Here is a 25,281-nt window from a genome sequence, read left to right on the forward strand (position 1 = left end):
ATAGAACACTGTACCTTTATGATCCAGTGCATCCTGGCAGTGCTAGGTGGATCAGCCTTGTAAGGGACAACGGCCTTCAGTAGATGCCAACTATAGAAATGTAGTTCCTTCCCAGGAAATGAGTGATACTTCCCCATCACCTCCCCTTGTCCAAGAGAAAGTTTGGAAATAAAGCAAAGGCACGTCTGGCCAGTGGTACCAAGAAGATATTCAGTGGGAGAAAGGATGAATAAGAGTAGCATAGAAGAGATTTAGGAGAGTGAAAATATTTTGTATGATATTATAATGATGGATACATGCCATTGTATATTTGTCCAAACCCATAGAATGTACAACACCAAGAATGAACCCTAAGGTAAACTATGGACTTTGAGTGATTATGATATGTCAATGCAGGTTCTTCAGTTGTAATCAGTATACCACTCTAGGGAGATACTGGTAGTGTGTGGGAGCAGAGAGTATGTGGGAAATCATAATACCTACTTTTCAATTTTGCTGCGAGCCTAAAATTGCTCTAAGAAAAAAGTCTTAAAAAAAGAAGATATTTAGCTAACAGCAATGTCACACAGAAGAATGCACTTGAATGCAAATATGAGAACCCCAGAATCCTTAGTCATTCTAGAAACATTTGAGGGACATTTGAGGGACATTTGAGGGGGCTGATATCCTAAGTGAGTAAACAGGGACACGTTAATTTCATTTAGTGTTAACTGACACCCTAGGTGTTCTCAAGCTTATATAATGTGGTGAACTAGAAACATTTGCATCATACTATAACATGTAACCACAGCTCTCACTGCTTCACAAGTAAATTTTTTAGATTAGTTTCAAAAGAAGGAGTTAAAAAGATAAAAGCATCAGAAAGAAACATTTATATTTTATTAAAGTATCAGTTTATTAGACAAAAGCAAAATACAAGTTTTCTCTGTGGTCTTGCTAGAAAGAGAACGTCATGGTAATGGTGGCAAGAAGAGTAAACCAAAATGAGGATATCAAACTAGAATGGTGATACCTATTGACTATGCATTTAGATGGCAGCTTTAGAGGTAAAAAGTCACCAAATATTCATAAGGGCACTGTAACCATTGATAAATGCTATTAATTGATCCTGGATAAAATAGGGTGGATGTTTTGGGGATGAAAGCACAAAATAGGACCAAACAAATTTGGAGGTTTTCCCTCTGCATCCAATTTCCATTTTCTTTAGTAAAAACTAAGGAATCCATATCCTCCGTAGCACGATGGATGGTGACAGCAGCTGTAACTGTAGCTTCCATAACCAGAGCCATATCCATAGCCTCTGAAGCCACAGCCATGGCCCAGTCTTCGGAAGCTTCCATGTCCACAGCCATGGTCATGGCCCAGGCCAACAAAGCCTCCATAGCTGAAGCCCAAGCCTCCATATAGTTGCTGTAATGACTCATGGTATCAGAGGTGGTGAGTTAGTTTGCTGTTCCATGCAAGACATAGAGTGTGAATGTCAACATCTTTACAGGGAGGCTTATATACCCTGGTCAGAGAATGTGATAAAACAGGTGCCCATCCTTTGGTTTCATTCATGAATTATACTTGCCTAAGAAAACTCCTAAATCTATGATGCTCTGACCATATTCGTTAAGAATGTGTTAACCAGCTTGGCTCCCTAGTTAGGTTGTTCCTGAGATAGGTGCATTAATTTTCTTAAAATGAATTGCTCTTTCTTTAAAATATAGGCATACCAAACCTTAAATTGAATTCTTTATCACCAGTCACTTAACATCAATTATATTAAATGTTGTTGAATTTCTAGTTATCTTCTCATCACAGGCATTTGAGGGTTGTCATAACTGATTCTAGGAAATATCAAGACATTTAAATTGATCAATTTTGTCAAAAGGCACACATATTTTGCAGCATGAGACACAAAGGATGCACCTTTCTTCAGAAGATAAAAGAATATTCTAATTCCAGAAAGATTTGGTTCGCTTGCTGTGTATACCAGAAAGCGACAACAAAAGCTCACTTGATTTCTAGAGTTTTAGAACTTTGACCATGTACTATGATAGATTTATTTTTGGTTTTACACACCAGCATACTTGTTTTGGCTTAAAAACTAGCAGAATTGGACTCAGAAATGGAGAGACTATCACAGTGATCAAAACTCCATCTTGTGAAAAACCTTCATGCACAGTTATTTTTTTTTAATATCCTGAACAGTTTCCCCAGAATAAGTTCTAGTCTCACTGCTGCTCCAAATGCAGATTATACTCACCTCCACACATTTTCTCTCTTTCTCTACTCTTCATCATTTATCCATGTACTTTACATCTTTTTCGAATTCCATTTTGAACATCATCCAACTTCCTCCCTCCATGATTCATTATGCATCCAGGTAAAAGTGTGAATAGAGAAAAATGGTTTGGGCTCTAACCTACATACTCAAATCAACACTGCATTCCTTCCATCTAGATCTCATAGGCAATATATTACATTTGCCTTTGTCTTCTCTTTACCTAGTCTGTGCCAATTTTTTGTTACTAGTCTTTTCTAAAATATCAACTAGACCCTTCTATAAGATATTGATACTTGTTTAAAACATATTTCAACTCCTAAAATCATCTGAATTTTAAAAGGACTTGTACAATATGGAATACTTAAATTATCTAAATATGCAGCATAATTGTAAAAATGGACAGAGAATAAGGAGACACTCTTTGGAAATGTTTGGCCTGATATTCACAGAGTTCCTCACCTCAGCCCAGAGAGGTAGTTACTAATACCCAAAGTTGATCCCATACCTGAATAAGCCCTAAGTAAGTGTGCCCATATCTTGAAACTTGAGACTCACAAAACATGTCTTATATGACTATAACCATACTGCTAAACTTTTGCTAAGATCTATAAGTAATATTTGGATGACATATTTTTTGACAGGTTTGTTCACTAAGCTGACCCTAGTATCTAAATAAAGCATAGCAACAGTTATTTTTTAAAGAATTATAAGACTTTAATATTAAAACAAGGAACATGCATATCATAACCTGAGCAATTCACTGGCTATTCTAGAAATATTTTAAGTTTGACATGAGTTCCAACAGGCTTTCTGGTTACAGACTAGCATTTAATCCAGTATAAGGATTTAAACTCCATACTACTCTAACCCTACTTTATTCCATTTTTATTCCTCATTTCAGAAAATCAGCGAATTGAAAATAAGAATCTTTTTATTTTTAATGAATAATTTACAAATATGAATAAATTACATAACATTAAGGATTTCACATTCTTCTTGAGTAACTCTGTCAGAGCATGAGACCATGATTAAGAGCTATTTTTCTAAATGTATAAGACTGTCTCTACTTTATATATGGAAAGAATATGGGATACAAATGAAAATCTTCAATAACAATAATGCTAAATGTGTTTTCAAAAAAGAAAACATGTGACAAAGGTATGCATATTTCATAAATGTCCATTAGTTGCAAAAGCAAGAAAAAACAGTTTGAAAAATATGGAACAAATCTGTATTTTTTTCCTCCACATGCACAAGAGAAAAAGTCATGTTGGAAATTTCTTTGGGGAGTTATTATTTTTCTGTCCAATCAGTGGATCAAAAGCAGATTTGGATTGTCATTATATTTTTTAAAGTTTTAACTCATGACCTAAGTTTCTGTTCATGGAGTGAAAAATGTTCTCACACTTTCCCTGGAAGTAAAGAAGTCTTTTGTTATAAATTCAAAATATTTTTCTCTCACCTAAGACATGTATCAATGCAATCTTAGCACAGAATTATGATAATATTGATTATACTAAGAATGTCAGCAACAATAATAATATTGTTTGATTGTATTGATTATTTACTCCTTGTCAGCTCCATGGATACTGTCCCTAGAGTTATTAACCAAATGAAAGGAAAATAGAAATTTTGTCCTCCTGGGTCAAAGTACATAGTCTGATCCTTCAGTAGAGTAACTTGTCTTTATTTCTCCTGCTCAGCCCACTGTGAAGCTACATACAACTTTTAGGTAGCAATGACTAAAAGAAGAAGTCATGGGTTTTTTGTTTTGTTGTGTCTTGTTTTTACTTAGACTTGAGTTTTAACATTGCTCATTGTTTAGTTACATTCAACAGCAGATAGACTAGAAAATTATAAGTGCAATCTCTATCTCAGAACAATAAAAATGTTAAAGAAGCACAGGTGTTAATCAAGGTAAAGGGACCAATCTTCAAAAATCAGTTGTCATAATTTAGCTCTTCTTGTAACCATGAACAGAACATTTTAAATGGTCTATTTGACAACATTCAAAGAGAAAATACATAAAGAGAGAGTCAACATAGTATAGTTGTCCTGGGACTCAGGACAACAGGGTTCAGACCCTAGTCTTACCACTAATTTTCAAGGGAAAATCATTTATTCTGAGATACCCTGCCTGCAAGATTATGAGGCTGCATTATAGAGTTCTAACATCCCTTTCAGTTTTTTAACTCTATGATTTAATTTTAGTCCTTTTTTAAAGTTATATTTGCCCAGTTTATACCAAATATTATTTGGTTTATATCATTACCTGAAGATATCATTCAGTTTTAGGAAAACTAGTTAGGAAATCTTGTATTTTACCTATTCTATTCCTTATTTCTTATGTTGCAATAAAATGATTGTTTTTGAAGAGATAATGTTTGACTGAAATTCGTCTTTATATAAATTAAAAAAAAATATTGAATGGTAATTTTGGTCAGTTGAAGGTAAACAATGTTTTGCTCCTTGATGATATTTCCGTTCATTTATTGTTCTTACTGGATTACAAATACTTCAGTGTAGTAATGATGATGAAGATGAAGGACAGTGTTCCCATAAAAGAATAAATGAGGTGAGTTGCATGTCCAAGTTCACATTTTTATTATCCAATTTGTCAATGACTTTTAAGTAATTTAAGTCAGTCTTATCTTACATGCATAACAAACTAGATGAAAGCAGATTATGAATAAAGGAAGATAACATATAATTCAAAGATTCACAGAAAAGCAGAGCTTACATTCTCTAAAAATTTAGAAATATGGATTATAATATTTGTGAAATGCAAGTATGCTCTGACTACAGTTTTAATAATATGGATGGCTAGCAACTATAAATAGGTGTGTCTAACATGACTTGTTTTTATAAAAAAAAATTAAATGAGATAATCCTTGTATTTATAATTGACAAATAGCAAAAATACATATAGGTATGTACACATAACTGAGTTAAATGAACCCCAAAGAGCTATATTTTCTATTTCAAATTAGGTCATTTATTGGTAGTCAACATACATCATCTGTTAGTGCCCAAGCTAACAGATGCCAGAAGACATAAGGCAGACATGCTTATAAATAATAAATTCTCTGAAATTCTTGTTTCTCTTGCTAAATAGGTCTAGGGTAATCTCAATTCATTGACTGAATAATGTTGTGTCAAATCCACTCATGGTAGCAGGTACTGGGTTACTAGGGCCATAGTTCAGTAGAAGCTAGATAATCCATAACCTCCATAGCACAACGGACCACAATGGCAGCCAGATCTGAAGCTTCTATAACCAGAGCCATGTCCGTAGTCTCTGAAGCCACAACCATAGCCCAACCTGCAGAAGCTGCCACATCCACAGCCATAGCCATAGCCCAGACCACTGAAGCCTCCATAGCCACAGCCCAGGCCTCCATAGTAGTTCCTGTCAGGGGTGGTGAGTTTGGTTTGCTGTTCAAAGCAAGAACCTAAGTGTGAACATCAGCATGTATAGAGGGATGCTTATATACCCTGGTCAGAACATGTGGTAAAACATGTGGCCATTCTTTTGTATCATTCCAGATTATTCATTTACTTGAGGCAAATTGTTCATCTGTTTGCTGACACAAGGAAAGGCACACACTCATTAAAATATTTGAGCTTGGTTAGCTGCCTGGTCAAAAGGCCCTTGAACTCATTACAGTCTTTTTTAATGAGAAAAAAATAATCTGTTTTCAAAGTCACAAAATAAAACTTCCCTGAATAGAATTCTTCATTACTAAGCATATTACATCATTCATATTTGATGGAGTTTTCTCATTAAATATTTTCTCATTTTCATAGCATTTTTTGGATTGTTGTGTATTAATTCCACCTAGATTTAAATACGCTGATCAAGATTGAAGTTTTTTGTTTTTTTGCAGTACGCGGGCCTCTCACTGTTGTGGCCTCTCCTGTTGCGGAGCACAGGCTCCGGACGTGCAGGCTCAGCGGCCATGGCTCACGGGCCCAGCCGCTCCGTGGCATGTGGGATCTTCCCAGACCAGGGCACGAACCCATGTCCCCTGCATCGGCAGGCGGACTCTCAACCACTGCGCCACCAGGGAAGCCCAAGATTAAAGTTTTTAAATCTATAAAATTCTCCAAATAAATATCAAATTTATTTCCCATTTGTATATACATATAAAATATATATACATATACATATATATCATATATATATACACACACAAGACAAACTCACTTTCAAAACCAGTCTGAAAACCATTAAAAAATATTCCCTTTACAAAATTACCCACTTTTCCAGAATGGACAATACCCAAAATATGATCTAAAAATGCAGATGATCTTGGCTCTATGCTACACAGTTACCATTTTTCTTCTCTTCTCTATGCTTCTTTATAATCCATATAACATTCTCTTATTAAACATCTCTTTAAATCTCATTCTACGTTCATTCCCAATACATGCTTGCACCAGCTAGGTCTTTTGTTCTTACCCACTTTTTCCAATCAATATTTTATCCCTCTACTCACGTCTCTAATTTTATCATAATAATTTTGCTCTTAAATTTTTCTTTTCCAATTCTGTGTATACCAGACCCTTACTTTTTCTCAGGTAATCAGCAAATTTGTTTTTCATAGTTACTTATTCATTAAGGTTTTAAATTTAAGATATATATATATATATTTTGTATGCTCTTAAAATCATACAATATTTTTTAACAGGGCTTCTTAAAATCCTCTTGCCTTGAAATCTCCAAAAATGAATGTGCAGTGATGAAATGACTGAGACAGGAATCAGGTATATGAAGTAGTGGGCCAGTCTTCTGCTGTTTCTCAGTTTGCTCTGTGAAGATAGTAAACCCATTCCAAGTTTAAGCCCCACTAGATGTGCCCATATCTTGGACACACATATATATGTAACACATTTTCTTTATCCATTTATCCATCACTTGTCTCTTAGGTTGATTCTATACTTGGGCTATTGTAAATAATGCTGCAGTGAACATGGGAGTGCAAATGTCTTTTTTTTTTTTTATCCTGCTGCACAGCTTGCAGGATCTCAGTTCCCTGACTAAAGGTTGAAACCGGGCCCGAGCAGTGAAAGCCCAGAATCCTAACCACTAGCCCACCAGGGAACTCCCTGCAAATATCTTTTAGTTAGTGTTTTTATAACATTTTTGATAATACATTTCCCTAACTGGATTTGTTTACTGTTTTTCCAAACAAAAAATATTTGTTGAATTAATGAAAAAATAAATTCTGCATGACACACAACTTGTAATAATTCTCTAAGTTGAATTATGGACTCAAATAGCTTTCAGGTTTTAAAGGAATATTTAACTCAAAGGAATAATTAATCCTACTGTTAAATCCTGTTTTTTCCTTTAGCAAACGTTATTCCATCTTTATTTTTTATTCTGAAAAAGAAAATAGTTGGCAAAAACTATCTTTTTTCCTCAGTGAGTCATTTTGAAGCCAAATGATCACAAATAAATCTAACAAGTTTAAGAATCCCATGAATGATTAAGTAAATTTGCTAGATTGTCTGTGATGAGGGCTAATTTATGTTCTTATTTCCAATGAAAATAGCTATGCTCACACGAGATAAAATCCAATAGATTTTACAAATTTTTAAAAAATCTCAATAATGGAATATACCATGACTTATTTGTGTATTTTCAAAGAAAATAATATTATGTCAATATATAATTAAGAACAAAAAATTGTGAAACAATGCTGTGAAATATATGAGCCAAATATTTTTTATTGACTTTTTTCTGGGTTAAAAAATAAAACAATTATAATATCCTTTAGATACTAATTATCTTTGAAAACTGAAAAATGTTTATTTCTTTTGAGATTTTTTTGTGTTTTTTTTTGTTGTTGTTGTTAGTTCAGTGGACTCAAAGACTTGCACAATTCTTTGTTAATCTTTTTGGGAGCTTTCTACAAGAAGACAATCAGTTGATTGTGAAGCTCAGATCCTGTGTTGATGTGCTAAATGATGAAAATATATTCTTCCACTGGCCAAATTGTAGCTTTTATTAGGAAGCTAAGGGCACTTCTACCATGAATTCAAAATGTGTTTCTTAGACATAATTAATTAAATCATAAAATAGGATGTAATAAAATATGATAATGTATTTCACTAGGAGTATCATGCACACTAGATTGTTTCCCAGTCTAATGACGTTGATGGCTATTTTTATTTTTAGACCTATAAGGCATGTCCATAGACTGTGGAACTATTACCTCATTAAGTGTGCAAAATGGAGCCACACAATTCTATCTCAACTGCTCTGTACACTGAGACTCTACAACACCCAGACTGAATTGATTGAAAGGATAGGTGATAACTATGCCTGAGCAAATTTCTCTTTATGTAGGTTAAATATGTACCTTTCAAATGAAGACTTTGATCTTGTATAAATATAGGTATACATGTATAAATATAATAGATATAGATATAGGTGAAATCTAGATAAAGCTAACATTGAAATTGAGTTTTATTTTTTATATGTTCTATAAGAATAAAATGTTATAAAAATGGTAATTCTATCTAAGAAGGTGAATCCTCTTTCACATCCCCCATAAATTCAGCTAAGTTCATGGAAGCTGAGCAAAGCTTTCAAGATACTCCATTTGCTTGTATGAATGGGGAAAATACACTGAAGAAGGCAGCTGCATTCTGGCACCTAGATTCGGAAGATCTTGGCCTTGGTCCTGATGCTATCACTAGAGCTAATATATAATTCTATAGAAGCCAATTACTTTTCTGAGATTTTTTTAAGCTGAGAAATGCAGTACAAAGCACTGCTGACATTTAATGTTTGTTTATGATGCTGCTATCTGACTGAATCAAATATATTTGACCAGTTTAAACAAAATATCCCCTCATAGATACAGAGAATAGATTGGTGGTTGCCAGAGTGAGGGGGTTGGGAGTGGGCAAAATGAGTGAAGGAGGTCAAAAGCTGCAAACTTTTAGTTACAAACTAAGTAAATCACGGTGATATAATGTACAGCATAGTCATTATAGTTAATAATACTATATCGCATATTTGAAAGTTACTAAGAGAGCAATGTTAAAAGTTCTTATCACAGGAAAAGAAAATGAAACTGTGTGTGGTGATGGATCCTAACTAGAATTATTGTGGTGTATACAAATATTGTATACAAATATTGAATCATTATGTTGTTTACCTGAAACTGGTAGAATGTTATGTCAAGTATACCTCAATAAAAAATCTTAATTTTATATTACCTGAATATATCATTTTAGTTTAGGAAAAAATTGGTATTTGCTTACATATTTTTCTTATTTCACCAATGAAATGTCCCCTCCTGTCCATTTTTATAAGGGGAAATTCAGATTTAACTGAAATTCAGATTTATAGGAAAGCTCTTTGGATATAGCTGTGCTTGTTATCAGCTTAAGCTAAAAAATAAATTAGTTCACGATTATGTCTTGTTGTTTTTTTCCCTTCTTAGGTTGAAAAAATGGCCAATATAATGATGGTAGTAAAGAAGAATACCATGTCAAGTCATGAAGATTCAGTAAGAATATAGGAAAGCTAACAGAAAAGTCTTAGTTAAAATGTTTTCAGTTAAATGACCTCATATGAAAAACGTTACTCTAATTCATTATTTACTTATAGATCAGCTGCTTGATGAAAATATCAAAGAAAATAATGTGTAGAAGACTATGATACACAGGGTGGATTATACTAAATATAAAAAATTTGGAAAGGTGGTTCACTTTCATAGCCTAGTGATGGTTTGATCTATTACCATGTATTTGCATTTACAATAAAAAGCCAAATAGATTTTGAATAAATGGAAGGATTCATTATGCATTTGTACTGAATTGAGAAATGTGAGTTAAGTTAAATAAAACACATGTATTTGATAAATAAATATATAGATATGTTAAATCGGCATTGCTTTTTGTTGTTGACTTAAATCTGAATACTATCTAAAAAAAGCAAGAGATGTAAAAATATTAAATCACTAACAGTTTTGAAAAAATCTTTTCATGTTAGTCTAGAATTAGTCTTTATATCAGTCTTTCTATCTGTATGGATATTTGTGAGGTATATGGAAAAAAAATGATTCTAAGACAAGGAGATACCATCCCTTACTGACAATTGAGTAGAATGGAACCATCATCACTTCCATATAATTGAGTTTCATGAACAAGACAAAAAACATATTTTGTTTTCAAATTTAATGTTTTACTGAAAGGTAAGCAGATAATCCAGTTAGCTTTAAAAAAATATTAGAGGAGTCTAGGATTATGGTGGAGGTATAGGAGTGTACTGAAAAATTGTCCAAAATTATGAGAAGCTAGATACTTCTGTGCAGATAACTCCAGTATGATCTTTGTGGTCCAATTTTTTAGATCAGATTTGGAAAGCCCCCTGTAATTTCAGATATAGGGTTCCTAGAGTAAGATTTCAGTGGAAGCTAGAAAATCCAAATCTATCTTCCACAGAATGATGGGTAGTGATGGCAGCCATATCCAAAACTTCCATAACCAGAGCCATATCCATAGCCTCTGAAGCCACAGCCATAGCCCAGTCTGCGGAAGCTGCCACATCCACAACCGTAGCCATAGCCCAGACCACCAAAGCCTCCATAGCCATAGCCCAGGCCTCCGTAATTGTTGCTGTAATGGCTCTTGGTGTCAGGGGTGGTGAGTTTGGTTTGCTATTCAAAGCAAGAACCTGAGTATGAATGCCAGCATGTGTAGAAATATGCTTATATACCCTGGTCAGAGCATGTGATAAATCATGTGTATACCCTCCTTTTATGTCATGTTTACATTATATATATACTTGGAATAACTCATTAATTCTTTGTCCTCTGACACAGGGAGAAGGCCTCACACTCATTAAAATATTTGGGATCACTTTGTTACCTAGTTAGGGTGTCTCTTAAAAGTTATTGCATCACTTTATTAAATCATCACTTGGCACACTTTAAATATACACAATTATATTTGTCAATTATACCTCAAGAAAGCAGGTGAAAAAAGTTATTGAACCACTTTATAAGAAGGAATGCTGTATCTTCAAAGTCTAGACATATCAGACCCCAAATACTATTCTTCATAGCCAGGCATACCAATCAGGTTTGATCGTGTTGTGGTTTTCAATTAAATATTTCATCATCTCTGGTTTTCTTTAGGTACTTCACTTAAGAAAATTAAACCAAAGAAATTGGTCAAAGTTCTGTAATCAATAATATCCTTTTAAAGCATATTTTCCTCTGTCCCAAAACTGAATTATTTATTTATTTCAGAAATAAGAAAACAGAAACATTTGAGAGCTGGAAAGAACCAGTTTGACTGTTGTGAACACTAGTAAGGAACTTTAGAAAAATAAATCTACTTTTTATTTAGTTTTAGAACATTGACCATCATAACTGACATACTTTTTACTTTTCATGCTACTTTAAAAAATAAAAAAACATTTTTGCTTTTTATGTTGATGAGCCAATAATGACATAATTATTAATTAAAATCCATAGTTTACTCTTCATTCTTTGTGTTGTACCCTTCTATGGGCTTTGACAACCATGGGATAAAATTGTTCAGAAACTGATGGCAAATCACTGTAATCAAAAATTTATTTCAAAAGTAGCTTTAAAAGCATATTAAAAGTTATTTTCTCAAATCCTGACCCTATTGTCTGGCATGTCATCTATCCAAGTTGCCTCCAAAGTGTACATATTCCTCCCTGTCTTTACATTCACCATTTCCTCCTGTTTATTCACCCATATATCTATCTTATACAATATCCTTTTTTTAATTAAGAAATTTTATTTGAAGAATAGTTTTAAGTTTTCAGATTAATTGAGCAGGAAATACAGAATTCCTATATGCCACCCCTTATACACACACATACACACCAATATTAATACATTAATAATTAAAATCTGTAGTTTAGATTAGTGTTCACTCTGTGTTGTACTGTTCTGTGGGTTTTGACAAATGCATAATGTCATTAACCTCTATTACAGTACCATACAGAATAGTTTCACTGCCCTAAAAATCCCCTTTGCCCCCTCTATTCTTCCCTCCCTCCTTCCAAACTCCTGCAAATACTAATCTTCTGACTGTCTTCATAGTTTTTTCTTTTCCAGAATGTCATAGTGGAATCATACAGTATTTTGCCTTTTCACATTGACTTCTTTCACTTAGCAATAAGCCTTTATGATTCCTTCTTATCCTTCTGTGGCTTGATAGCTCATTTCTTTTTATCCCTGAATAATATTCCATTGTCCGGATGTACCACAATTTATTTATCCATTCACCTCTTGAAGGACATCTTGATTACTTCCAAGCTTTGGCAAATAGGAATAAAACTTCTATAAACATCTCTGTTCAGGTTTTTGTGTGGACATAAATTTTCAAGCCATTTGAGTAAACACCAGGGAAAATGATTACCGAATCTTTCCCATAAGACCATTTTTAGCTTTGTGAAAAACTGCCAGACTGTCTTCCAAAGTTGCTGTACCATTTTTCATTCCCATCAGCAATGAATGATAGTTTCTGTTGCTCCACAATCAAGCCAGCATTAATTGTTTTTAGTGCTTTAAATTTTAGCCATTCTAACATATACGTTACTATCTCTTTTTACATATCATCTAGGCTCTGTCCTCCAATTAGCCATTAGGCTATGGTGGCTAGGTAAAATTGTGATGTACATAAAATTTCTCTCTGGCACCCATCAATTTTCACTCAGTCTATAGTTTCTTAGTTAATCTCTTCCTTTTCCTTCTTCTTGTATCTTTACTTTTATGAAAACTGTTTTCCCTTTTATTCCCTTTGTTTTTCTGTGCTTTATTTATTTATTTATTTATTTTTTTGGTCCCCTTATTCTCAGGAAACACCATACTAGTCTCACTAAGATATTAAATGTTTGTTAAGGTTTCTGATGTTAAAAAAATAATACAAATCCAAGGTCTCTATCAAATTCAATAAGATACCATTAACATTGGAAATGTCTTCAGCATCTCCAAATTGTAGATGTTATGTTAAAAGATAAGGGGTGGAAAAAGACAATTGAGAGCAAAAGTCCCTCAGCTGACTCTAAAGTTAGTCACTTATAGCTGAAGCTTATCCCAAACCTGGTTAAATTTATCTAGTTTTGCGTTTAACATTTGGCTCTAGTCCTTAAGTTCATGTGAACTTTATATAACATCAAATGTATTGTTCAGGTTCTTTTAGTCTTTTAAGTAATTTTCAAATGATGAATTCTCCCAACTGGATTTATTTACCTCTCTTAATAGCTACCATGTAATAAGAACACAACAAATATGTGTTGAAAGGATGAATGAATTCTAAGGTCTTTAAAATTAAGCATCACGCTTCTGACAGGCATGGGTAACTCTGTGATGGCATCTAAACAATAAAGATTTAAAGGAGGAATAAGCTCAAATGGCTTTCTGAATTTAGAGGAACATATAAGCATCATTTTATTTGCACTGGGTTTTTTTTAAAGCATAATAATGAATTATATATTATATAAAAATTTCAGTGTAAAATTTGATGAATTCTTATAAATAGGCATACACTACCCATACTAAGCATGCCCTAATGCCTAAAGTGTCTCTATGCTCCTTTTTTTTTGTCCTCACTGTCTAGAGATAACCATCGTTCTAGATTTTGACAGCAGTTTTTTTAGATCTTATCAATAGTTTTCCAAAATGATTTTCAGGTTTACAGTCCCACCAACAATGTAAGAGAGCTCCACTTGCTCTAAATCTTTGAGAACACTTGCTATTTTCAGACTATTTAATTTTGATCATTCTTGTGGGAAAGTAGTAGTAGCTGAGCATTGTTTTAATTTGGCTTTTACCTGATGAGTAATAACACTAGGGACCATTATGTACATTTATTGATCAGCTAGATAAGCTTTTGGAAGTGGCTGTTCAATTATTTTGTTTATTTTTAATTGAGTTTGTAATATTTTAGTATTGATTTGTAGAGTACTTGGGTAAAAGTATTTTGTCAAATTTGTTTTAAAAGTATTTTCTCTATATATGTGGCTTGTTTTTGCACTTTAAAGTGATGTCTATGTATGAACAGAATTTCTTAATAGAATGAGTCCAGTTTATTAATTTTTAAATTTTATGTTTAATGCTTTTTTGTCTTAAAAAACTCTTGGCTACCTCACCTCTTATTTTTTAATTCCTTTGTCTTCTCTCTTCAGAACTTGTTCCATTTTTTATTGTTCATCCTACATTAAAAGACAGTTGTTAATTTCAATATTTCATTCTCATTAAGTCAACAGGAAGCCATAAAATCAGAAATAACTCAAACAGGTTTAATGATGTCACATGCTGACCATTTAATTCTGCCATATCTTCCCTCAGTTGTGGTGCTGATGGTCCTGTGATGCATTTTCTCCGGACCAGTAACAGCTTTTCCCTAAAAGAAGATTTTGGAGCTCTTCTGTTAATTCCAACACAAATCAATATAATGTACCAGTAAGAGGTATAATAATAAAGCTGCATTACACTAAGAATGCTAAGCAGTTTCTCCAAATAATTATACTGATTATAGTTTTTCTTTAGCTACATAAAGTCTTTCTTTAGACTATGATTCTATTGTCCAGTTAGGGGGTAAAGTATTTTCGTATGAAATTATGTTTTATTCAGTCAAACTGAAGATTACCATCCTCCAATGGTGACACTGAAATATATCTACCCTGACCTATTTACTTTGAAGCTACGATTCCTCTCCTGAATTGACTAAAAGGATATGATCTTGCTGAGTAAATCCATCCATATGTGCAGTAAACAAGTCTAAGCTTTTCAAATGCATTATAATAATTTTTTAAAAGTAGAGTTGGCTTTAACACTATTTACTAGAACCTATTTTTACAAAGAAGCTCAATTAGAAATTGATAGTTCGGAGGAGGAGCTTCAAGATGGCGGAAGAGTAAGATGTAGAGATCACCTTCCTCCCCACAGATACACCAGAAATACATCTACATGTGGAACAACTCTTACAGAACACCTACTGAATGCAGGCAGAAGACCTCAGACCTCCCCAAAGGCAAGAAACTCCCCACATACCTGGGTAAGGAAAAAGAAAAAAGAATAAACAGAGACAAAAGAATAGGGATGGGACCTGCACCTCGGGGAGGGAGCCGTGAAGAAGGAAAGGTTTCCACACACTAGGAAGCCCCTTTGCGGGCGGAGACTGTGGGTGGCAGAGGAGGAAAGCTTCGGAGCTGTGAAGGAGAACACAGCAACAGGGGTGCAGAGGGCAAAGCGGAGAGATTTCTGCACAGAGGATGGGTACCAACCAACACCCACCAGCCCGAGAGGCTTGTCTGCTCACCTGCTGGGGCAGGAGGGGGCTGGGAGCTGAGGCTTGGGCTTCAGAGGTCGGATCCCAGGGAGAGGACTGGCGGTGTGAACACAGCCTGAAAGGGTTAGTGTGCCACAGCTAGCCAGCAGGGAGTCCAGGAAAAGGTTTGGAACTGCCACAGAGGTAAGAGACGTTTACTTCCCTCTTTGTTTCCTGGTGCACGAGGAGAGGGGATTAAGAGCGCTGCTTAAAGGAGTTCCACATAAGGGCACGAGCCGCGGCTAACAGCACGGACCACAGAGATGGGCATGAGACACTAAGGCTGCTGCTGCAGCCACCAAGAAGCCTGTGTGCGAGCACAGGTCACTGTCCACACCTCCCTTCCGGGGAGCCTGTGCAGCCCACCACTGCCAGGGTCCCGGAATCCAGGGACAACTTCCCCAGGAGAACGCATGGCACGCCTCAGGCTGGTGCAACGTCACGCTGGCCTCTGCCACCGCAGGCTCGCCCGGCATCAGTACCCCTCCCTCCCCCTGGCTTGAGTGAGCCAGAGCCCCCGAATCAGCTGCTCCTTTAACCCCGTCCTGTCTTAGCAAAGAACAGACGCCCTCAGGCGACCTACATACAGAGACGAGGACCAAATCCAAAGCTGAATCCCAGGAGCTGTGGGAACAAAGAAGAGAAAGGGAAACTCTCCCAGCAGCCTCAGGAGCAGCGGATTAAATCTCCACAATCAACCTGATGTGCCCTGCATCTGTGGAATACCTGAATACACAACGAAACATCCCAAATTGAGGAGGTGGACTTTGGGTGCAATGATATATATTTTTTCTTCCTTTTACTCTTTTTGTGAGCGTGTATGTGTATGCTTCGTTGTGTGATTTTGTCTGTATAGCTTTGCTTTTAACATTTGTCCTAGGGTTCTGTCTGTCCGTTTTTTTTGTTTGTTTGTTTTTTATTACTTACAAAATATTTTTTCTTAAAAATTATTTTTTATTTCAATAACTTATTTTATTTTATCTTCTTCTTTCTTTCTTTTTTCTCCATTTTTTTGTTTTGTTTTGTTTTGTTTTTGTGTGTGTGTCGTACGTGGGCCTCTCAATGTTGTGGCCTCTCCTGTTGTGGAGCACAGGCTCCGGACACACAGGCTCAGTGGCCATGGCTCCCTGGCCCAGCCACTTCACAGCATGTGGGATCTTCCCAGACTGGGGCACGAACCTGTGTCCCCTCTATTGGCAGGCGGACTCTCAACCACTGCACCACCAGGGAAGCCCTTTTCCTCCCTTTTATTCTGAGCCATGTGGAGGACAGGCTCTTGGTGCTCCAGCCAGGCATCAGGGCTGTGCCACTGAGGTGGGAGAGCCAAGTTCAGGAAACTGATCCACAAGAGACCTACCAGATCCACGTAATATCAAATGGCAAAACTCTCCCAGACATCTCCATCTCAACGACCTTGGAGTTGAGAGTTGGAGTTGCCAAGACCCAACTCCACTCAACAACCAGCAAGGTACAGTGCTGGACACCATATGCCAAACAACTAGCAAGACAGGAACACAACCTCATCCATTAGCACAGAGGCTGCCTAAAATCACAATAAGGCCACAGACACCCCAAAACATACCACCAGATGTGGACCTGCCCACCAGAAAGACAAGATCCAACCTCATCCACCAGAACACAGGCACTAGTCCCCTCCACCAGGAAGCCTACACAACCCATTGAACCAACCTTAGCCACTAGGGACAGACACCAAAAATAATGGAAACTATGAACCTGCAGCCTGCGAAAAGGAGACCCCAAACACAGTAAGTTAAGCAAAATGAGAAGACAGAAAATCACATGGCAAATGAAGGAGGAAGGCAAAAACCCACCAGACCTAACAAATGAAGAAGAAATAGTCAGTCTACCTGAAAAAGAATTCAGAATAATGATAGTAAAGATGATCCAATATCTTGGAAATAGAATGCAGAAAATAGAAGAATAGTTTAACAAGGACCTAGAAGAACTAAAGAGCAAACAAACAGTGATGAACAACAAAATAAATGAAATTTAAAATTCTCTAGAAGGAATCAATAGCACAATAGCTGAGGCAGAAGAATGCATAAGTGACCTGGAAGGTAAAATAGTGGAAATAACTACTGCAGAGCAGAATAGAGAATGAAAAGAATTGAGGACAGTCTCAGAGACCTCTGGGACAATATTAAACACACCAACATTCGAATTATAGGGGTCCCAGAAGAAGAAGAGAAAATGAAAGGGACTGAGTAAATATTTGAAGAGATTATAGTTGAAAACTTCCCTAATATGGGAAAGGAAATAGTTAATCAAGTCCAGGAAGCACAGAGAGTCCCATACAGGATAAATCCAAGGAGAAACATGCCAAGACACATATTAATCACGGTATCAAAAATTATATACAAAGAAAAAATATTAAAAGCAGCAAGGGAAAAACAACAAATAACACATAAAGAAATCTCCATAAGGTTAACAGCTGATCTTTCAGCAGAAACTCTGCAAGCCAGAAGGGACTGGCAGGACATATTTAAGGTGATGAAGTAGAAAAATCTACAACCAAGATTACTCTACCCAGCAAGATCTCATTCAGATTTGACGGAGAAATTAAAAGCTTTACAGACATGCAAAAGCTAAGAGAATTCAGCACCGCCAAACCAGCTTTACAGAAAATGTTAAGGGAATTTCTCTAGGCAAGAAACACAAGAGAAGGAAAAGACCTACAATAATAAACCCAAAACAGTTAAGAAACTGGTAGTAGGGATATACATATAGATAATTACCTTAAATGTAAATGGATAAAAGGCTCCAGCCAAAAGACATAGACTGGCTGAGTGGATACAAAAACAAGACCCATATATATGCTGTCTACAAGAGACCCACTACAGACCTAGGGACACATACAGACTGAAAGTGAGGGGATGGAAAAAGATATTCCATGCAAATGGAAATCAAAAGAAAGCTGGAGTAGCAATTCTCATATCAGACAAAATAGACATTAAAACAAAAACTATTACAAGAGTCAAAGAAGGACACTACATAATGATCGAGGGATCAATCCAAGAAGAAGATATAACAATTGTAAATATTTATGAAGCCAATATAGGAGCACCTCAATACATAAGGCAAATACTAACAGTCATAAAAGGGGAAATACAGTAACACAATCATTATAGGGGAGTTTAACACCCCACTTTCACCAATGGACAGATCATCCAAAATGAAAATAAATAAGGAAACACAAGCTTTAAATGATACATTAAACAAGATGGACTTAATTGATATTTATAAGACATGCCATCCAAAAACAACAGAATACACATTCCTCTCAAGTGCTCATGGAACATTCTCCAGGATAGGTCCTGTCTTGGGTCACAAATCAAGCCTTGGTAAATTTAAGAAAGTTGAAATTGTATCAAGTATCATTTCTGACTGCAATGTTATAAGACAAGATATCAATTATAGTAAAAATAAATATGTAAGAAATACAAACACATGGAGGCTAAACAACACACTACTTAATAACCAGAGATAACTGAAGAAATCAAAGAGGAAATCAAAAAATACTTAGAAAAAAATGGCAATGAAAACCAAACAACCCAAAACCTATGGGATGTGGCAAAAGCAGTTCTAAGAAGGAAGTTTACAGCAATACAATCCTACCTTAAGAAACAAGAAACATCTCAAATAAACAACCTAACCTTACAACTAAATCAATTAGAGAAAGAAGAGCAAAAGAACCCCAAAGTTAGCAGAACAAAAGAAATCATAAAGACCATATCAGAAATAAATGAAAAAGAAATGAAGGAAAGAATAGCAAAGATCAATAAAACCAAAAGCTTGTTCTTTAAGAAGATAAACAAAATTGATAAACCATTAGCCAGACTTATCAAGAAAAAAAGGAAGAAGACTCAATTCAATAGAATTAGAAATGAAAAAGGAGAAGTAACAACTGACACTGCAGAAATACAAAGGATCATGAGAGATTACTACAAGAAACTCTATGCCAATAAAATGGACAGCCTGGAAGAAATGGATAAATTCTTAGAAATGCACAACCTTCTGAGACTAAACCAGGAAGAAATAGAAAATATGAACAGACCAATCACAAGCAATGAAATTGAAACTGAGATTAAAAATCTTCCAACAAACAAAAGCCCAGGACCAGATGGCCTCACAGGCGAATTCCATCAAACATTTAGAGAAGAACTAACACCTATCCTTCTCAAACTCCTCCGAACAATAGCAGAAGGAGGAACACTCTGAAACTCATTCTACGAGGCCACCATCAACCTGATACCAAAACCAGACAAAGATGTTACAAAGAAAGAAGACTACAGGCCAATATCACTGATGAACATAGATGCAAAAATCCTCAACAAAATACTAGCAAACAGAATCCAACAGCACATTAAAAGGATCATATGCTATGATCAAGTGGGTTTTATCCCAGGAATGCAAGGATTCTTCAATATAGGCAAATCAATAAATTTGATACACCATATTAATAAATTGAAGGAGGAAAAACATATGATCATCTCAATAGATGCAGTGAAAGCGTTCGGCAAAATGCAACACTCATTTATGATAAAATTCCTCCAGAAAGTAGGCATAGAGGGAACTTTCCTCAACATAATAAAGGCCATATATGACAAACCCACAGCCAACATCATCCTCAATGGTGAAAAACTGAAACTATGTCCACTAAGGTCAGGAACAAGACAAGGTTGCCCACTCTCACCACTATTATTCAACATAGTTTTGGAAGTTTTAGCCACAACAATCAGAGAAGAAAAAGAAATAAAAGGAAACCAAATTGGAAAAGAAGAAGTAAATCTGTCCCTGTTTGCAGATGACATGATACTATAAATAGAGAATCCTAAAGATGCTACCAGAAAACTACTAGAGCTAAACAGAGAATTTGATAAAGTAGCAGGATACAAAATTAATGCCCAGAAATCTCTTGCATTACTATGCACTAATGATGAAAAATCTGAAAGTGAAATTAAGAAAACACTCGATTAACCATTGCAACAAAAAGAATAAAATATCTCGAAATAAAACCTACCTAAGGAGACAAAACACCTGTATGCAGAAAATTACAAGATACTGATGAAATAAATTAAAGTTGATACAAATAGATGGAGAGATATACCATGTTCTTTGTTTGGAAGAATCAACATTGTGAAAATGACTCTACTACCCAAAGCAATCTACAGATTCAAGGCAATCTCTATCAAACTACCACTGGCATTTATCACAGAACTAGAACAAAAATTTTCAAAATATGTATGGAAACACAAAAGACCCTGAATAGCAAAAGCAATCTTGAGAAAGAAAAATGGAGCTGGAGGAATCAGGCTCCCTGACTTCAGACAATACTACAAAGCTACAGTAATCAAGACGGTATGGTACTGGCACAAAAACAGAAATTTAGATCAATGGAACAGGATAGAAAGCCCAGAGATAAACCCACGTACATATGGTCACCTTATCTTTGATAAAGGAGGCAAGAATATACAATGGAGAAAAGACAGCCTCTTCAATAAGTGGTGCTGGGAAAACTGGATAGCTACATGTAAAATAATGAAATTAGAGCACTCCTTAACACCATACACAAAAGTAAACTCAAAATGGATTAAAGACCTAAATGTAAGGCCAGACACCATCAAACTCTTGGAGGAAAACATAGGCAGAACACTCTATGACATAAATCACAACAAGATCCTTTTTGATCCACCTTGTAGAGAAATGGAAAAAAAAAATAAACAAATTAGACCTAATGAAACTTCAAAGCTTTTGCACAGCAAAGGAAACCATAAACAAGACCAAAAGACAACCCTCAGAATGGGAGAAAATATTTGCAAATGAAGCAACCGACAAAGGATTAATCTCCAAAATTTACAAGCAGCTCATGCAACTCAATAACAAAAAAGCAAACAACCCAATCCAAAAATGGACAGAAGACCTTATAAGACCTTCCAAAGAAGATATACAGACTGCCAACAAACACATGAAAGAATGCTCAACATCATTAATCATTAGAGAAATGCAAATCAAAACTACAGTGAGATATCATCTCACACCGGTCAGAATGGCCATCATCAAAAACTCTACAGACTATAAATGCTGGAGGGGGTGTGGAGAAAAGGGTACCCTCTTGCACTGTTGGTGGGAATGTAAGTTGATAAAGCCACTATGGAGAACAGTATGAAGGTTCCTTAAAAAACTAAAATAGAACTATCATACGACCCAGCAATCCCACTACTGGGCATATACCCTGAGAAAAGCATAATTCAAAAAGAGTCATGTACCAAAATGTTCATTGCAGCTCTATTTACAACATCCAGGACATGGAAGCTACCTAAGTGTCCATTGACAGATGAATGGATAAAGAAGATGTGGCATATATATACAGTGGAATATTAGTCAGCCATAAAAAGAATGAAATTGAGTTACTTGTAGTGAGGTTGTTGGACCTAGAGACTGTCATACAGAGTGAAGTAAGTCAGAAAGAGAAAAACAAATACTGTATGCTAACACATATATATGGAATCTAAAAAAAAAATAAAAAATGGTCATGAAGGACCTATTGGCAAGACGGGAATAAAGACGCAGACCTACTAGAGAGTGGATTTGAGGTTACAGAGAGGGGGAAGGGAGAGGTGGAAGTGTAAGCTGGGACAAAGTGAGAGAGTGTCAAGGACATATATACAACTACCAAATGTAAAATAGATAGCTAGTGGGAAGCAGACGCATAGCACAGGGAGATAAGCTCCATGCTTTGTGACCACCTAGAGGGGTGGGATAAGGAGGGTGGGAGGGAGAGAGATGCAAGAGGGGAGAGGTATGGGGACATGTATATGTATAACTGATTCACTTTGTTGTAAAGCAGAAACTAACACACAATTGTAAAACAATTATATTCCAATAAAGATGTTTAAAAAAAAAAGAAATTGGTAGTTCAACATTCTGTGTCAGAATATTTGCAAATCAAAATAAATAGAGGTGGTCTACCAGCTGTGATAATTTATCTCTTCAAAGACACATGGCCAGAACTTTCAAGATGTTTTATTTGATAGCACTTAAAAGGGAAGTGCTCAAGGAATGAGATAGGAAGCATGGTGAAGCAGACTGTCTAGTATTCAGTAAAACTGGTTCTCGTCTTAGTCTGTCCTGCTCATGCCATTTTTGATCATTAGCAATTCATTTTACTTTTTGGAGGTACTTTCCCATCTAAGATGCTGTTTTGTTAAGTTTTACAGTGCCCCAGCCAGCTTCACAATTCTGTCATTATATTATTGCCTTGGTTTTATTGAATTTAATAACTCAAACAAAAGATATTCACTTTTATTTCACTACCTAAATATATAACATATTTTTGGCAAAATGCTGACATTTTGTTATGTGTTTTTCACGGTCAAATATTTATTTGAAGTACTAACAAGAAGTGACCCACTTTTTGACGGTCAGCATTTTAAGACACTTGCTAGAATGTATAAAGCTTCAGGTCAGCCATAACCTCAATACAGATTTTAAAAAAAGGACCTATATACACTACCAAATGTAAAATATGTCCTGATCAAATGTCATTCCCAAGGAATGACAGTGATTTTTAAGTTTCCCTGATGAAGTGCAAAATATTTCAATGTGCTGATAATACTGAAGAACAATGTCATGTCACACCATGGCAGACCATGAGGAAAACATGATAGAGATTCACAAAAAGAAGTTCATTTTTCAATGTATATTTAGAGAGAAGTTTTATTCTATCATCATGCTTTCTTATCACTGAAAGAGCTAAATAAATATCAATTTTGGACAAAACAGAAGAACACTTATTCTTCATGTTAGCTTCACTTTAAATATGAAAATATATAAAGTTGATATTTCAGTGCTGGTTTTAAATACCAATGTTATCTAAATAAAAGCATTGAATAAGATCTGGTTTAGCATTCAGAGAAAAAGATCTTTATTTCAACTGAGGGTTATGGTTTATGTGTATCTATCTAGCCATATGGGTGAATGTAAGATCTCCTATTACCTTAGCTCTTCATGGAGTAGTTTATTTTTTTCATTGTCAATTAGGTGCAATTACAAATAATCATATTGATATTGTGAGTTAAATAAAAAAATAACAGCCATGTATGCTGTCTTAACTTAGGAAAATTTATTGCAAAAGGATTAGATAAATCCCACAGTTAAGAAAGCATGAATAAGAGACAACAAGAAACATGAAGCAAACAATTATGAAATGATAAATATTCCTAAAATCTTAGACACTAAATACTTTTGATCTTGGCTTGGTCCTGGTCTTGATCTTGCTTGGTATAGTTATTTTAGTCAGACTTAGATAATTCTTTTATGGCCTCAAATATTGGGCTCCTGGGGAAGGATTTCAACAGAAGCTAGAAAATCCATGTCATCCATAGAAGAATGGGTAGCGATGGCAGCCATATCCAAAGCTTCTATAACCAGAGTCATAGCCATAGCCTCTGAAGCCACAGACATAGCCCAGTCTGCAGAAGCTGCCACATCCACAAACATAGCTATACCCCAGTCCACCAAAGCCACTATAGCCATTGCTCAGGCTATGGCTATAGTATTTGCTGTAGTAGATCATGGTGTCAGGGGTGGTGAGGTTTGTTTGCTGTTCAAGACAAGATCTTGAGTGTGGATCTCAACATGTGTAGAGGGAAGCTTATATACCCTGGTTAGAGCATGTGATAAATCATGTGTCATTCTACATATTACTTGTATAGCCTTCCTATGTGTCATTCTGCATATTACCTGTAATGTTATAACTCATTAATCTGCTGTCTCCTGACACAGAGAGAGGTCCTCATTCTCATTAAAATATTTCAGGTTACTTAGCTTCTTATTTAAGATGTCCTTGAGCCTGTTGCTTTGATTTTATGGGAAGAAATGTCTGACTCTTCAAAATTTGTGCATTCCAAACTCTAAGCTGAATTGTTTATTATCAGGTATACTACACCATTTACATTTGATGGCATTTCCTTTATAATTAAACATTTCCTCTGTTCTGTCATCTCCTGAATGAATAACTCCATATCCAACTAAAGTCACAGATATTTGTTCAATTTACAGACGTTAAATCTATATTTTTTAGAAAGCAAACTTATGGGGTGAGGACTGAAGAAAGTGCCTCTATTTAGAATATATGAAAACATTTTATTTTTTTAAAAAAAAGGCATATGTTGATTTTTAACATTTAACTCATAATAACCTTCATAATTTTTGGCTTTACAGACCATCTTCAGAACCTTTTGGTTGCAAAACATGGAACAATTAATTTCAGAAATTGAGGGCACAAAATCCAGCTTTTAGCTGGCTTATCGGAGTAGCAGTTCAATTTTCATTTCAAATCCTAAAACCTTCCTCCATAATTGGTTCTATTCAAAGTCCTACTAAAATTGCAGATTGCATCTGCGTCTATGTTTTTGCACAAGCCAGCTTATTTCTCCCTTTCTTTACCCTTCTTCAGTTATCCATATATGATCTCTATTTTCATTCTCACTTTAGCTCTCATTCTTCTTCCCTTCCTCTCAATACTCACGAGGAACAACCAGGTAAATTTTTAAAGTTGACAATGTTTCCCCCTACCCCAGTCTTCCACTTGCTATTCCAATAAATGTCTTTCTTTCTATCTCTTCTTTATATTTACCGTAATATCTTTCCGTTTG

At 35.4% G+C, this 25,281-nt stretch overlaps 1 protein-coding gene across 1 annotated transcript; it reads right to left on the bottom strand.

The window, feature by feature from the left end:
* Window positions 1-1,203: 1,203 nt before the first annotated feature.
* Window positions 1,204-24,160, bottom strand: LOC309823207 (uncharacterized protein; the record flags this gene model as incomplete). The annotated part of the gene is made up of 3 exons (XM_082655349.1): window positions 1,204-1,300; window positions 10,742-10,950; window positions 23,981-24,160. 3 exons carry the CDS (start codon window positions 24,158-24,160, stop codon window positions 1,204-1,206), a joined length of 486 nt encoding a protein of 161 aa, XP_082511475.1.
* Window positions 24,161-25,281: the final 1,121 nt, after the last annotated feature.

The sequence above is a fragment of the Grampus griseus genome (assembly GCF_964374135.1).
Source record: "Grampus griseus genome assembly, chromosome: 5".
NCBI lineage: Eukaryota > Metazoa > Chordata > Mammalia > Artiodactyla > Delphinidae > Grampus > Grampus griseus.